The sequence below is a fragment of the Mus pahari genome, chromosome 14, assembly GCF_900095145.1.
Source record: "Mus pahari chromosome 14, PAHARI_EIJ_v1.1, whole genome shotgun sequence".
NCBI lineage: Eukaryota > Metazoa > Chordata > Mammalia > Rodentia > Muridae > Mus > Mus pahari.
The window spans coordinates 3,521,098-3,534,432 of record NC_034603.1 but is presented as its reverse complement, the minus strand read 5'-3'; the positions used below and the strand labels follow the sequence as shown (position 1 = coordinate 3,534,432).

The following is a 13,335-nucleotide window of genomic DNA, read 5'->3' as shown; positions in this document are numbered from 1 at the left end:
AACTTATCTTTCAGAGGGAAGGGATGTGTTTTTCTCAAACACTGCCCTGTCTCCAGTAGCCACAATGGTGCTGAGAACATAGCTAATGCTCATCCGTATCTATGAGTGGATGCTCTACCTGTAACAGGCTGCTACTCTTCCTCCCACAGTGAGAACTATCTGGTGCGATGGGGCAGCAAAGGATTCCCAAAGGAAATTGAGATGCTCAATAACCTGAAGGTAGTTTTCACGGTGAGTGTGCACTCTCTGACCACTGTGCTCTACACGCCCAATGATCTGGCCTTGGGAAGCTTGGGAAGGAGGCTGGCTGGACATTGATCACAATGGAGCATAGGCTATGTGCAGAGCTGTGATCCAGGCTTTAAATAGGGATTTGTTGCTCATGGAAGCATGGCGTGTCCCGAGGATGCTGTTGGGAATACGGATCACATCCTTTGCTCTTCCCCTTCTCCATCTGTTTCTGACTCCGGTACACACAGACAACATAGTACTATGTAAGCAAGTATACTTCTCTGAGCAACAGTGGCTAGTTAACCCTGGGCACAGAAGATATTATTTTATCTATTATTTTAGTTAATTCACAATAAATCTAATTTTCTTTCTTTGGTTCAGAACTTTCTGAAAGTTCATCTAAAGTATACTAGAAAAAAAATTGGACATTTCTAGAGCATTGGTTGCCTTATTCAGTTGGACATTTTGAATATAATTAAGCCATAGGTAGCTAAAGACCTGGCAGGTCCTTAGGACCATCCTTCCAAAAACCAATACTTAGCAGCATGACTTATATGTAGAAGGCTAAAATCAATTGTTATTTAGGTGAGTTATTTAGGAGATTGAACTTGACCCTTTAGAATCAAATAGGGGATGCAGTGAACAGAATGAGATAGGGTTAGAGTTTCTAGCAGGGAACTCCCCCCTTGTCCTTTCTTCACTAAGGATACTGGCATTGTCTGCAAGCTCCTCTGGGGAGAAGACTGTGTGGTTTTGTGCTCCATTGCCTGCATTAGAGAGGGAAATTATGGAGGAGGAGCAGGGGTGGGTTTTGGCATTGACCAAACTGACGAGTGGAATCCAGAAGTGACCGACATGCTAGATTAACCTACCTTGCTCTACAATGGTTTTCCTGTTACAGCCCATTAAGTGCAGTGTCTTATGTTACAGCGTCATTAGATTGAGGTATAGTTGATTTATTTTGTTTGTTATTTCTTGAAAAAAAAAAAAAATAGGCCAGAGGCATGGAATAGGATCATAGGGCCTAATTGCTTGGACAGAGTTTTCTTGGCACATACAAATGTGCTTCAGTCTTTTTGTCTCTTACTAGTTAGAAGGAGGAGCCTATTTATTTGCTTGACAAATAGGAGAGTCCCACAGGGCTTCCTGATTAAACCAAGAGACAGATGTTTCACGAGATGGGGAAGGACAGGGAATCAATCAGAGCTTTGCTGTGCAGAGGACCAGTCCATGATGGAAACATGAAGGGAAGGCCATGGGTGAGCTTGCGTCACATGGTATTAGTGAGAACTGGATCCTGGCTTCACGGCACGGTGCCACACCTCTATTTTACAGAACAAGTGAACTTGAGACCTTCAGTTGAGCGGTTGGACAGACTAGTGCTCCCCTCTGTTGGGTTGATTGACATCTCCATTTTGGAACATGAAAGGTCATGGTGTTTTGCACGGATTCAAGAGCCACATGGAAGCTGTGTACCTGCTGCTAGGATACAGCAGCCCCTACATTCAGGTCCGGTAGTATGGGACCTGAAATAATGATAGGTTATTATTAATAATTACTATAAAATTATTTTTATTAATTTCATTTAAAAACTTATACCTTGGATTTAACAAAATTTTAATGTTTGGGGTGCAGGGGAAGCAGAACAATAAAACATAAAATAAACACCACCTGCTATCAGGTATGTTACCATGGCTTTCAATTCACACCTCTCTTTCCTGTAGCTTCAGGCAGCAGGAAAGTAGGATTTTTTAATATTAAAATTTATTAATTAATATGAAATCAATAAACAAAGAATAAGTACACAGTAACAATGTCAGAGAGCAATCCATATAGCACAGGTATTTAAAACAGGGTGCCATGATGTTGTGTGACTACAAGCTGCTTTCAACTGGGTGTCACAGTGATGCTTGCTGAAGCGGGACATGAGCTATGACTCGGCAGCTGGGGCATTAGTTGGCATCTTTCTGTGCCCTTTGGATGCTTGCTTTCTCTGGTCTCTTCTTTATGGGCAGGATTGTGGCTCCCTGGGCCTGTGAAGCTGGCATATGGGTCTGTCTGATTGCTGAGGTCACTTCCATCAGCTTCCTAAGAATTTACCATCCTTGACCCACAGTAGGAAAATGAGCTGGACCATGAGGCATCCTATGCTTTAGCCCAGGAAGTTGCAGGGAAGAGAGGTGGGAGGTGAAAGACCCATAATGCACCTGACTGCTATAGTTCTGCTTTCCCCCAAACGGTAGAACTTTTTAAGAACAAAGTAAAAGTGACTGGGGTTGGGGCAGCCAATGGCTGGAACCTATAATCTCAGTAAGGATTGCTGGTTTACACACCATCCCAAGCATTCTCCCTGAACTGTGAAGTGTATTCAGGAAGTTTGCTGTGGTAATAGAATATTCAGATTTTCTAGGGACTGGGGTGGGCTCCACATGAGAAATATGAACAGTATAGAAACATGTCTCAAATGACATGTTTTCTAGGGTGTGGGGGGAGGGGATGAGGCCTCGGAGCTTGACACGGGTATCGAGTGTATTAGTTTGCTGTAACAAAGCTACCTGACAGACATTGATTATTCCAGAGCTCTGGACACTAACAGCAATGCACTAGCTGGGTAGATTTGTCTGAGGACAATTCTTTGGTTTGTAGACAGCACTTTTCTTCCTGTGACTTTTTCATGGTCATGTGTACATGTATTCATTTGAGCATGCATGCATGTGTACATGCATATATATGAGCATGTGTATGTAAGTGTGTGTGTGAGTGTGAGTGTATGTGTGTGTGAGTGTATGTGTGAGAGAGTAAGAGTGTGTGTGTATGTGAAAGAGTGCATGTGTGTGTGTGTACTTGTGTATGTGTGAGAGTGTGTGTGTATGTGAGAAAGAGTGTATGTATGTGTGTTTGTGAGACAGAGGGTATATATATGTGTGTATGTGTGCGACAATGCAGGTGTGTGTGTGTGTGTGTGTGTGTGTGAGAGAGAGACAGAGACAGAGACAGAGAGACAGAGAGACAGAGAGACAGAGAATGTGTAGTTTATGGCTTCTCGACTCCTCTGCTTGTGAAAACAGACATTATATTGGATTAGCCCATTCTAATGACCTCATTTTAACCACACTGTATCTCTAAGAGCTAAGCTCAAATGCAGCCATGCTCTGAGGTGCCGAGGTGAGGGCTTCAGCAGAACAATTCAGCGTTGGTGGCCACCATCCAGGTGTCAAGGCCTCATGGCTCTGAGATTTCTCCCAAACACATCGGTTTAGATATTTCAAAAACATAAAAACCTTAACAAGAAGGGAAAACCAAGACTGGAGTTCATTATAAATGCCCAGGGATGGAGATCTTGAGTATAGAGAGAAGTTGATTATGCAGAAGAATAAGAGGCAGACATTTGAGGTGGAGGTGTGTTTCAGAAGGATCCAGAGCTTAAAGAGAGTATTGTATATCTCCAGAGCAATAAAGCAATCTCTATGGATAAAAATAGAGAAAATAGTGAGGAGTCAACTGGCGAGGACAGCTGGTTATATCATGTCTCGTCCCTTTCATGTCAGCTTGGAAGGACGAGCACTAACAGGGTAGGAAACAAGGAGCTATTAACGTTGCTGAGGATGAGAAACACAAAAAGACAAGACAACTCCCCCAAACCAAAACCAACCGAACAAATCCCCCCCCAAACCCCAAGGCCCCCCAAACTCCAAACAAACCCAATCTGTCATCCTGCCTTCTGAAGATGAGTTCCTAGGCTGCTCCTGACTGAAATGGCTGAAGGAGTCCTGCGGCTCCTCTAGGGCAAGGCAGGGTGAAGACGTAGCAAGCGTCCTCAGCTCACCCTTGCGTTCCGGCCTTCTCTCTCTCCCTGCTCCTAGGGGTGAGTCCATTGATAGGGGAGACCTTCTTTACTCCACCAGCTGGCAAAAGGAGAGCCCTTCGTGATTCAGGGTTTCCAGGAGCAACTGAGAAGATATGTATTTGGGTCTGCAGGGAGGCAAGACAGCTGAGAAAAACAGAACTTCTGGCAGTTTTGAGCAGAATTCCTTCTTTGGCAAGAAAACTTGGGTTTTGCTATGAAGGCTTTAAACATGGCCCATGGATGTTATGGAAGACAACCTCACTCACTGAAGTCAACTGACTGATGAGGTTCATAGCAACATGGAGATTTCTCTTTGACCGTCACACATCGTAGCCTAGCAAAACTGGAACAAGAGATAGAACTGGCCCATGTCCTTGTAGGGAGATTTGGGCCATTGCAAAGTGTTGTTTTGTCCCCAGAGACTCTGCCCTCTGCAGTTCCTCTTTCTCATTACAGTGAGAGGCAGGGGCTGGCTGCTCTGCCTGGGTGCCGACCCTGATGTGAGCTGGTAGTTTGTCCCCTGTGCATATGCTCACAAGAGAATTAACTCAGATAGTAAGCTGCTCTCTGGCATGGGCAGGCCAAGGGTCGCCTGTCCAAGCCAGCATAATAGCATGCCTTGCTGTTTCTGCCCCAGCTCATCCTAGCTGGCAGGGAGCCCCAGGAAGACGGGGCATCTAAATATACCGCAGAAGGATGATGTGATGCTTGGGGCACGCCTCTGGGATGCTGCTTCAGTTACTAATCTCCATCCCAGAGTCGCCAAGGGCCAAGGTTATGATCCCAAGGAAGCTTTCCTATAGGGGAAGAAGATGCAAAAATAACATCATTTTAACAGTACTTGAGCAAATGGTCAGGGATCAGATGAGATGATGCAGCGTGGAGGCTATGGAGTCGTGCCACTCAGGATCTCGGCTGAGTCTTGTCTTCCTTATCTGTCCAATGAGGGTGTGGTGATGTCATTTTCTGCCTTCCCTAAGGTCGATGGTGACATTAAAATGATAATCACAGTCCTTTAAATGACAGTTGCTTTGTTCCTATTTTACATGTTTTTATTAAATGCACAATCATAACTGTTTTCTTTCCTGCCCTTACAGGATCTTGGAAATAAAGACCTCAACAGGGATAAGATTTTCCTGATCTGTCAAATAGTCCGAATTGGGAAGATGGATCTGAAGGACATTAATGTCAAGAAGTGCACCCAGGGGCTGAGGAGACCTTTCGGGGTGGCAGGTGATGACTGATGTTCTGCAGTTACATTTTATTAGAGCACATGTTTTATATAGCTGGATTTTAAAGATTATTTCTACACCCTCACCCCTGCAAAATCTGGGCCGAGCAGCTCTTCGTAACTACATTTGTGACGACTAACCGAAGTCACCGGTGACTAAGTTCAGATTTATGAGAAGCTTGGTGGATAATGTGGTCCTAAGGTCTTGCACAGAGTACCCAGGAACGCTGTGCCATCTGAGCAGTTGGTGCCTCAGCTCCTTATTGCCTGCGAAGAAGGAAGAATAATGCGCTCCAGATCTAATTACGGGGAGCAAATCATTTTGAGAAAAAAAAAATATCCAGAATAGGAAATGCAGTTACACAGAATGAGTCATGCCATCCATCTGAATTCCAGATGAGAGCAGACATTCAGAGAGTGGGGGCACTGCAGGGTCCTCAGGCGCCACCCAGAGCCACACCGCTCCACCTTGCCTCTTGGTGCTGGCTGTGCGTGCACCCACAGCTTCACCGTTCCTGCCCTACTTTCGTGGTTTATGTGCTATCTCTCTGGCTATTAGTGGAAGGAACTATTATTTACTTAATATATTTTCTTTTTTAATTAGCACACTTTATTTCAACTAAAGTATATTTTTCTCAAAAGATGATTTAAAAACCTGTGACATTGCAATTGGATAGACCACTTTTTTTCTCATTATTAAAATATAAATTGGGTGGGGGGTGTGGCTGGAGGGATGGCTCAGTGGTTAAGAGGGCTTGCTGCTTTTCTAGAAGACCAGAGTTCAGTTCCCAGCACCTACATCTGACAGCTCATCATCACCTATAGTTCCAGCTCCAGGTCATCAGGTGCTTACAGACCTCTGCACTCATTCCTACACATGTGTGCAATCATACACAGATACATGCTTATGAGTTACTAATAAAGCGAAGCTTTCAAAGCTGATAAAAAAAAAAAACAAGTTTTACATCATGAACCCTTTTAAATCCCTGTCGCTCATCCATTTTGTTATCTTGGGATACTTCCTTCTGCCATCACAAGTCCCCTGGCTTCCCAGTCGTCCCTGGCATACTTGCATACTACCTATGAAATCAGTTGGCAAGGCTCAAGGACTCAACAGTTCTGTGTGTGTGCAATGCGCGTGGTCTTGGAAAGAGGCTCTTTTATTGCACGCTTGGGTCCTGTGGATTTCCTGCCCCAGGGTTTTGTGGGTACCAAAGAGAGTCAGTAAATACATTAACAAGAACCTTGCTGCTCAACTTCCAAACATTTCCTTTGCCCTCTTCTATACCCTAGCCCTGCCCCCATGTCTCTTCCCTTCCCTCCCACTTTATAACCCACTCTTCTCGTCACCCCTGCCTGGCTTAACTGACATCCGTCCACTTCCTCTGTCTTTCTAGTTATGGACATCACCGACATCATCAAGGGCAAGGCAGAGAGCGATGAAGAGAAACAACATTTTATTCCCTTTCACCCGTAAGTCACTCCCGTGTGGCTCCAGGCTGTCCACCCTACTCTTACTGCTGCCCTGGGTGAACTTGTTCCTCATCTTAGTAAGGGGGTAGGTGGGCCTCCAAAGAGGGCAGCCTGACATGCTAATGATTCAGAAACTTCTACTGCAGCCAGAGGAAGAGTGCCAGGGACAGGGGTGAAGTTGTGGACAAGGTCAATAAGACCCTGCTTGTACTTCGGATGGGTAATTAAGCAGATAATCAACCAAAGCTTAAGGCATTAATTACAAGTGTAGCAGGGGCCACAGAGTGTGAAGGAGCAGCCTATTGGGAGTCCTTCATGGAAGCCACGTGTATATTTGTGACATGAGAAGCAGGGGCAACCAAGGAGGTAATTATAATTTTCTTGCTTGAAAATGACCCCATGTTGAGAGCAGTGTCGAGATTGAGCACCACAAAGATCTCCAGGTAATGGGGCCAGAGACTCTAGTCAAGGTGAGTGACTAGGTCTTCCAGAGCTACTGAAGTCCTTGGTACCTTCCAGAGAAGACATTCACGTCAGAGCTGTGGCGATCTCTCCTGTCACATGAATGCCTACTCCTGTGGCAGGCATTGGTTGCCTCAGATCGCAGAGCCGTGCTGTTCGTGGAGAGGGCGTTGCTTCCTCTGAGCTGACACAGGAAGGCTCCCTTTCACCTAAGTAGTGGTAGCTATCTCCGGGTGGACGTGTGGGACACAAGATGGAGACCCCATGGGGCATCGCAGGAACATTTGTGCTCTTTTCCTTCCTAGGGTCTCAGCTGAGAACGATTTCCTTCACAGCCTTCTGGGTAAAGTCATAGCTTCCAAGGGAGACAGCGGAGGGCAAGGTATGGAGTCGCCGTCATACAGATTCCATGTACGATAAGCTTGCTGCAGCTCGGGAACCTCTGAGACATCAGTAAATGGGTCCAAGTCCTGGACTAGACAGTACAGTGGGAAGCATGTGTCTACAGACCACCCGTGGAAGCATGGGATGGGCATTTCCTTCATGAGTGACAGTGAGGAGTTGCTCTCTCCTGTGTGTTGCCCTTTAAGTTACAAGGGATTTCATCCTTACCCAAGTCCTGGGAGCCAGTAGCTGGTACCCTCTCTGCTTTAGGAGACCTGGCTACAGAGACTGCAATAACCGCCAGAGGCTGACCCAGCTATAAATGAGTGCTGCCCAGAGCCCCTGGGGCTGGCCTGTTGCGTCTGTGAATGTATCTGTTATTTTAGTAGTCTCCTACAGGAGAGATGGAGGAGAGGGAATTGGGGAGGAGGAAGAGGAGGAGGAAGAGAGAGAGAGAGACAGAAGTTGAGTGTTCATGTGTTCCCTTCCAGGCCTTTGGGTGACCATGAAGATGCTGGTGGGTGACATCATTCAGATCCGCAAAGACTACCCACACTTGGTGGACAGGACCACTGTGGTAGCCCGGAAGCTGGGCTTCCCAGAGATCATCATGCCAGGTGGGACACAGCTGCAGTGACCTTCCTCAAGGGCAGGGCCACGAGCAGGGCTGAGGAGTCCAGCTGTGTAATTCATAATTTTCATAAGAGTCAACTTCATTTACTTTCCTTCTCTACCTGACCAAAACCACTGAAAACAATGTTTTCACATACGGTGATCCCCTTTCTCCCGATCATACTTTATAGGCACAGCTACTGTAATAAGCTTTTTTTTTTTTTTTTTTTTTTTTTTTTTTGGAGCTCTGCAGCTTGCTTTGTCAGTCAGAAGCTCACAGATGACATCTCTGTCTTACTATACATACTGAGATCCCATTCTATTTGGGGGCCGAGTGGTGCCACTCTCCAGCTTTTAAAGTGCATTTTAAAGTCTGAAGGACCCATGCTTACAGTAACATGTCCAAATGTCATACAAGGTATTCGGGCGTCCCCTCAAGTCTCCCTGTGCCTCTCCTATTAATTAAGCATGCCTATTAATGCATTAAAGAGATGCATGAGGCTTTTCATAAGGCAGATTGTGTGATGCCATGCCCTCTGACTCATCTTTTCTCTCCAGTGGCTGAGTGGTGGTAGTCCAGGGTGGGGTCTGTACTGTGATTTAATGACATCTGCTTTACTTGCAATCTCAATGCCTACTGTTCACTCCCTTCCTGGAAACCCTGTGCTCCTGGCCCTTCACCCTTAGACTCTAGGATTCATGGGAAATCCCTCAACCCTACTTTTATGCAACAAAAGGCCTATCCGTGGTTGAGGGCCAAGATCATTTCGTTTGATGCTTTCCTTTACCTTCCCAGAAGGTGTCACTAGAGGATGGAAATGAAATGGTTTTATCAGAGAAAACATGGCCAGTTTTGAGCACCCCACCTGGCTTTCTGCTGCTGATTTTTCCAGCATTCCTACCCTCGCTACTTACATCTCCACCCCTCCTGTCAGGTTAAAAAAATGCCCTTTCTAAACTGCTCAGATTTTCATTTTATTAATGGTCCTTCCTGCTTTTCCCTGTTCCCTCCACCTCTGTGGTTAGTGTCTCTAACTCTGGTCTTCTCTCCATCCTCAGGGGATGTCAGGAACGACATCTACATCACTCTCTTACAAGGTGACTTTGACAAGTACACCAAGACCACACAGCGGAACGTGGAAGTGATTATGTGTGTGTGCACAGAGGATGGCAAAGTGCTACCTGTAAGGGACTCCAGAGCGCTGAGTGACAGGACCTGGGGCTGAGGGACTGATCATAATTATCTGCTCTCTGAAGGATCAGAGTTTTTGGGAAGACATTGAGACACATGATCTATACTGTGTAGCTTGCTTAATACCTTGTTCTAGGGTTTAGTTAGAACCTATGCTAATTAGTCTTTTTACCTAAGCATTCTTCAATGTATACTTCCCTGATCTGTGTGTGTGTGTGTGTGTGCGTGGTGTGGTGTGTGTGTGCAGGCGCGTGTGCCCACTCTTGTTTATAGGTTATCTTTTTTTGCAGTTAAAATGTTGTTTTCATTGAAGCCCAAGCTAGTTTAATTCAGGCAAAATCCATGGTAAAGATCAATACAGAGCCCTGGGCTGGTGTGGGGGCTCAGAATGTCTTCAAAGCAGACATTCTCAGCACTAAATCCAACTCCCCAGTGCTCAGCCAGAAATCTGGGTGGAAAGTCTTATTCGCAAATTGGTCTCCAGAGGGTTAGCAGCATGCATTCAAAAAGGCAAAGCACATGGTTCTATTTACATAGCATATGTCCTGTGCAATCTTTGTCATGTGTGTTTATATCTATTTGCTTATGTTTCCTTTAAGGTTGTCAGCACTTGTGTCCAGTGTGTGGGAGGGTTTGCTTCTGAATTCTTCCTCTCTGAATATTTAGCTGAAAAAAGGAGATCAGCTCTCAGCAGAAGTTACAGCGTGGGCAAACATTCCTCTTAGGACACCTATAGGGAGTCAGATAGCAAAGTAAGGGGGAGTGTAGAAGGGCAAGCCACCAGTCCTAGCCCTACAGCCTGGAGCTCAGGCCTGCTACAATGTATCTACCACCTTCTGTCTAAGAGTGACTAGCACCCTGAAGATAATAGTCCCCATGTCAGGCTGGGTAGTGGCATGGTGTTCATTATCACGGGAAGTTCACAAAGGGAGAATGGAAGTTCCGGTGGAGTAGAACAGGTCTGAGGTCCTGCAGTCCACAGTGGCAGAGATGAGGATTGACCCCCAGCCTCATCACCACGGTGCCTGCAACCTTAAGAAGATTCTCCAACATATTGCCAGTTTCAAATTGAGGCTGCTGGCGGCTTCAACAAAACCCTGGGAAGACTCTATCGGTTTTAAATGTAAAGAAGGTTTTACAACTGTCCTTTCATTCTTAAAACCACTGTGGTTAATTAATTTCTGATGAGCAAAACCCTAGCATCGTCCCTCCTTTGTTGGACGCTATTACTTTTCTGAAAAATAAAACGAGCGAGACACACTTGGCTCGAAAGAACACACGGGAAGACAGGAGGCTCGTATCTGAAAGGAAAACTTTCATTTCGGGAATGTATGGATCAGTCATTTTTGTCCAGTTACCTTCCCAGAGATCTTTTAGTCCTCAGCCTCATCACTAAGATATGGGCATCACTTGCCTTCCACTCGGGCAAAGGATAGATCAGAAGGGACAGTTAACAGGCAAATGGACACCTTGCCTTGTGTCTGATCTCTTCTGTCTGCCATTGCCTCTCCTTCAAGCCAGACCTGGGGGACAGACAGACGTACTGCAGACAAGCATGAGGAGGAAGAATGACCATGTGACATGCTGATGATTTTCAGTTTCATACATTAGTGATGCTATGGAGGCGTTCAGTTGGCTGACTATTGCTGAGGAAGCCTGTGGGCGGCTTTTCTTTCCCTGTCTGCAGACATGACTACTACTGTACGCCACATAGCACATTCACATGCCCCTGCTCTATGCGGTGGGCTTCTGTGGGAACGATCCCTCTGAAAATGACTCAGGAAGCAGTATGTTAACCTTAACCCAGCCCCATTTGGGGTTTCAAGGACCTTACTTAGAGTGGGAAATTCAGAGTTCAAATGCCCTGAGTTCAGCATCCTTCCTATTATTCCTGTGATCTTAGATTGGGGTTTTTCATCTTAAAAACACACAATATAGTCTCTTCTTACACAAGAGTAGATACAATAAATGTTACACACTCAGTACAGGAGAGCAGAAGGCAGAGATGGCTAATCATGGCTAAGAGAAACTTTAGGAGGAACTGAGGGGGTCAAATAGGCATCCTATCCCGAAGCTAGTTACCAGAGATGCTGTCAGGCCAAGCACGTAGAGGTAAGAGGCAGTGTGATAATGTAAGACCATGACTTGTGGGACCAGGCAGCCAGGTTCAAAGCCCATCTTATCCTGCATTAGCAAAGGGGCCTTAGACTGATTCTGTGATCACTGTGCACCCAAGAGTCTCAAGTCAGCCCTGAATGGGACCAGTGTTGGCACCTTACTCCTGAACATATCAGAAGAGGTCATCTACATAGTAGTTTTCCATTACTTTGGCCATTGTTACTAGAAAGGCTTGAGCCCCAGGTCGGATCCCACTTGCAGGTGTTAACTGGCATTTCCCCATCATGCGGCCTTCTCAGTGTAGAATACATTCTCTCTCAGAGTCATTCGCATCTGTGGTCTGGGATGATCTAGCCCAACCCACACAGGATTCCTATGAAGTCATCGGGCATGTGTTAGGACCCTGGGTTCGCCCAATGAGAGCACTTTCCAAGGTCAAGTCTACATCTACATTAAAGCCTCCAGGCTTCCTGATGTCCATTCAGCTTTTCAACTAAAGTTGTTGGCACTAGCTGGAGGCTCTTATCATTAGTTGAGGGCCACAGAAATGGGCAATATGAAGAATAAAAACCTCATTGAGACAAATGCACTTATGCCCTTAAAAAAACTGGGCTCACTGCTGGTCAGAGTGCTTGCTTTATTTAAAAATATTTAAAAATTGTATTCATTGAGATTTTCATACACGAACACAATGTGGCTTGAATAAATCTACCCCAGTATCTCCCCTCCACCTCCTAGATGCCCCTCTTTATGGCATCCTCTATACTTCATGCGCACCTTATATTTTTAACCACGGAGTCCATTTGATGCTGCTGCTGGTTTGTGCATGGATGTAGGACCAGCCTTTGGAGCATAGGCAATCTACCCAGCACAGCATCCTTGACGTCCTCGGCAAGGGGTGCGCTCTGTGAGTCTTCCCTAGGATGCTCTCCTGTCACTGTCTATATTCATGTTGCTCTCAAGTACGGAGGGTGAGGTGAGGATGGTTTTTCCTGTTCTCAGAATAGCAGCGAGGCCTTTTTCTCTGGCATTAGGACAGAAGATTCGTGATCAAGATAGTTTTGTGATATCCAGTTGTCTTCTATGAGGCTGTTTCTATCTCACCAGAGAAAGATATATATTTTCAGATTTTTATAGGCTATGTGAGAGTCACTGAGGCTACAGAGACTGTGATCCCAGAAATGTCACCATTGTCCATCTTTCTAGGCTGGGAGGTGTGCCAACTATTAAAGAAGGGACACTGCTCAAGGGGCTAGTGGGTCTCGGGTGTTGTGCCACTCAGAGCCTCAGTTTATCCAGTAATGGAATAGTCATAACAGAATAGATCATCAGAGGTGGTTGTAAGGTTTGAATTGAGTTGGGTGGTGTGTGGTAAGGACTTAGCATGATGCTAGGCACAAAGCTCTTTCTCAGGGGTGGAAACCTTTAAAAAGCATGATTCCGTTTATTGCTTACAGAAGATCTGCAAGGCTTTATCCTGCAGCAAAAAGCAGCTCCTTCATTTCCAGCTCATGGCTGTCTGTTCTATAGAAGGGGCATTCAGACAGGTTTCTATGTCCTGTTTTTCTTTTCTTTTTTGTCTAAATGGATTTTTGTCAGAGGTACCATCATTCACATCATCCAGCACAGAAGTCACTGTCCTATTGCTGTGAAAAGACACTGTGACCAAAGCAACTTACAGAAGAAAGCATTAAATTGTGAGCTTGCTTATGGTTCCAGAGGATTAGAGTCTATGACCATGATGGCGGGAACATGGTAACAGGCTGACAGGGAGAGAGAGAGAGA

The 13,335-nt window shown here is 45.6% G+C and overlaps 1 protein-coding gene across 1 annotated transcript in view; it reads left to right on the top strand.

Annotated features, from left to right (window-relative positions):
• The window catches only part of Dock2 (dedicator of cytokinesis 2), a 412,012-nt gene that overhangs the window by 60,950 nt on the left and 337,727 nt on the right, over positions 1–13,335 (top strand). The window contains exons 9-14 of the mRNA XM_021211816.2: positions 150–231; positions 5,176–5,311; positions 6,707–6,782; positions 7,550–7,626; positions 8,120–8,245; positions 9,300–9,424. Coding sequence (XP_021067475.1) covers positions 150–231; positions 5,176–5,311; positions 6,707–6,782; positions 7,550–7,626; positions 8,120–8,245; positions 9,300–9,424 — 622 coding nt within the window. The remainder of the gene's footprint in view (positions 1–149; positions 232–5,175; positions 5,312–6,706; positions 6,783–7,549; positions 7,627–8,119; positions 8,246–9,299; positions 9,425–13,335) is intronic.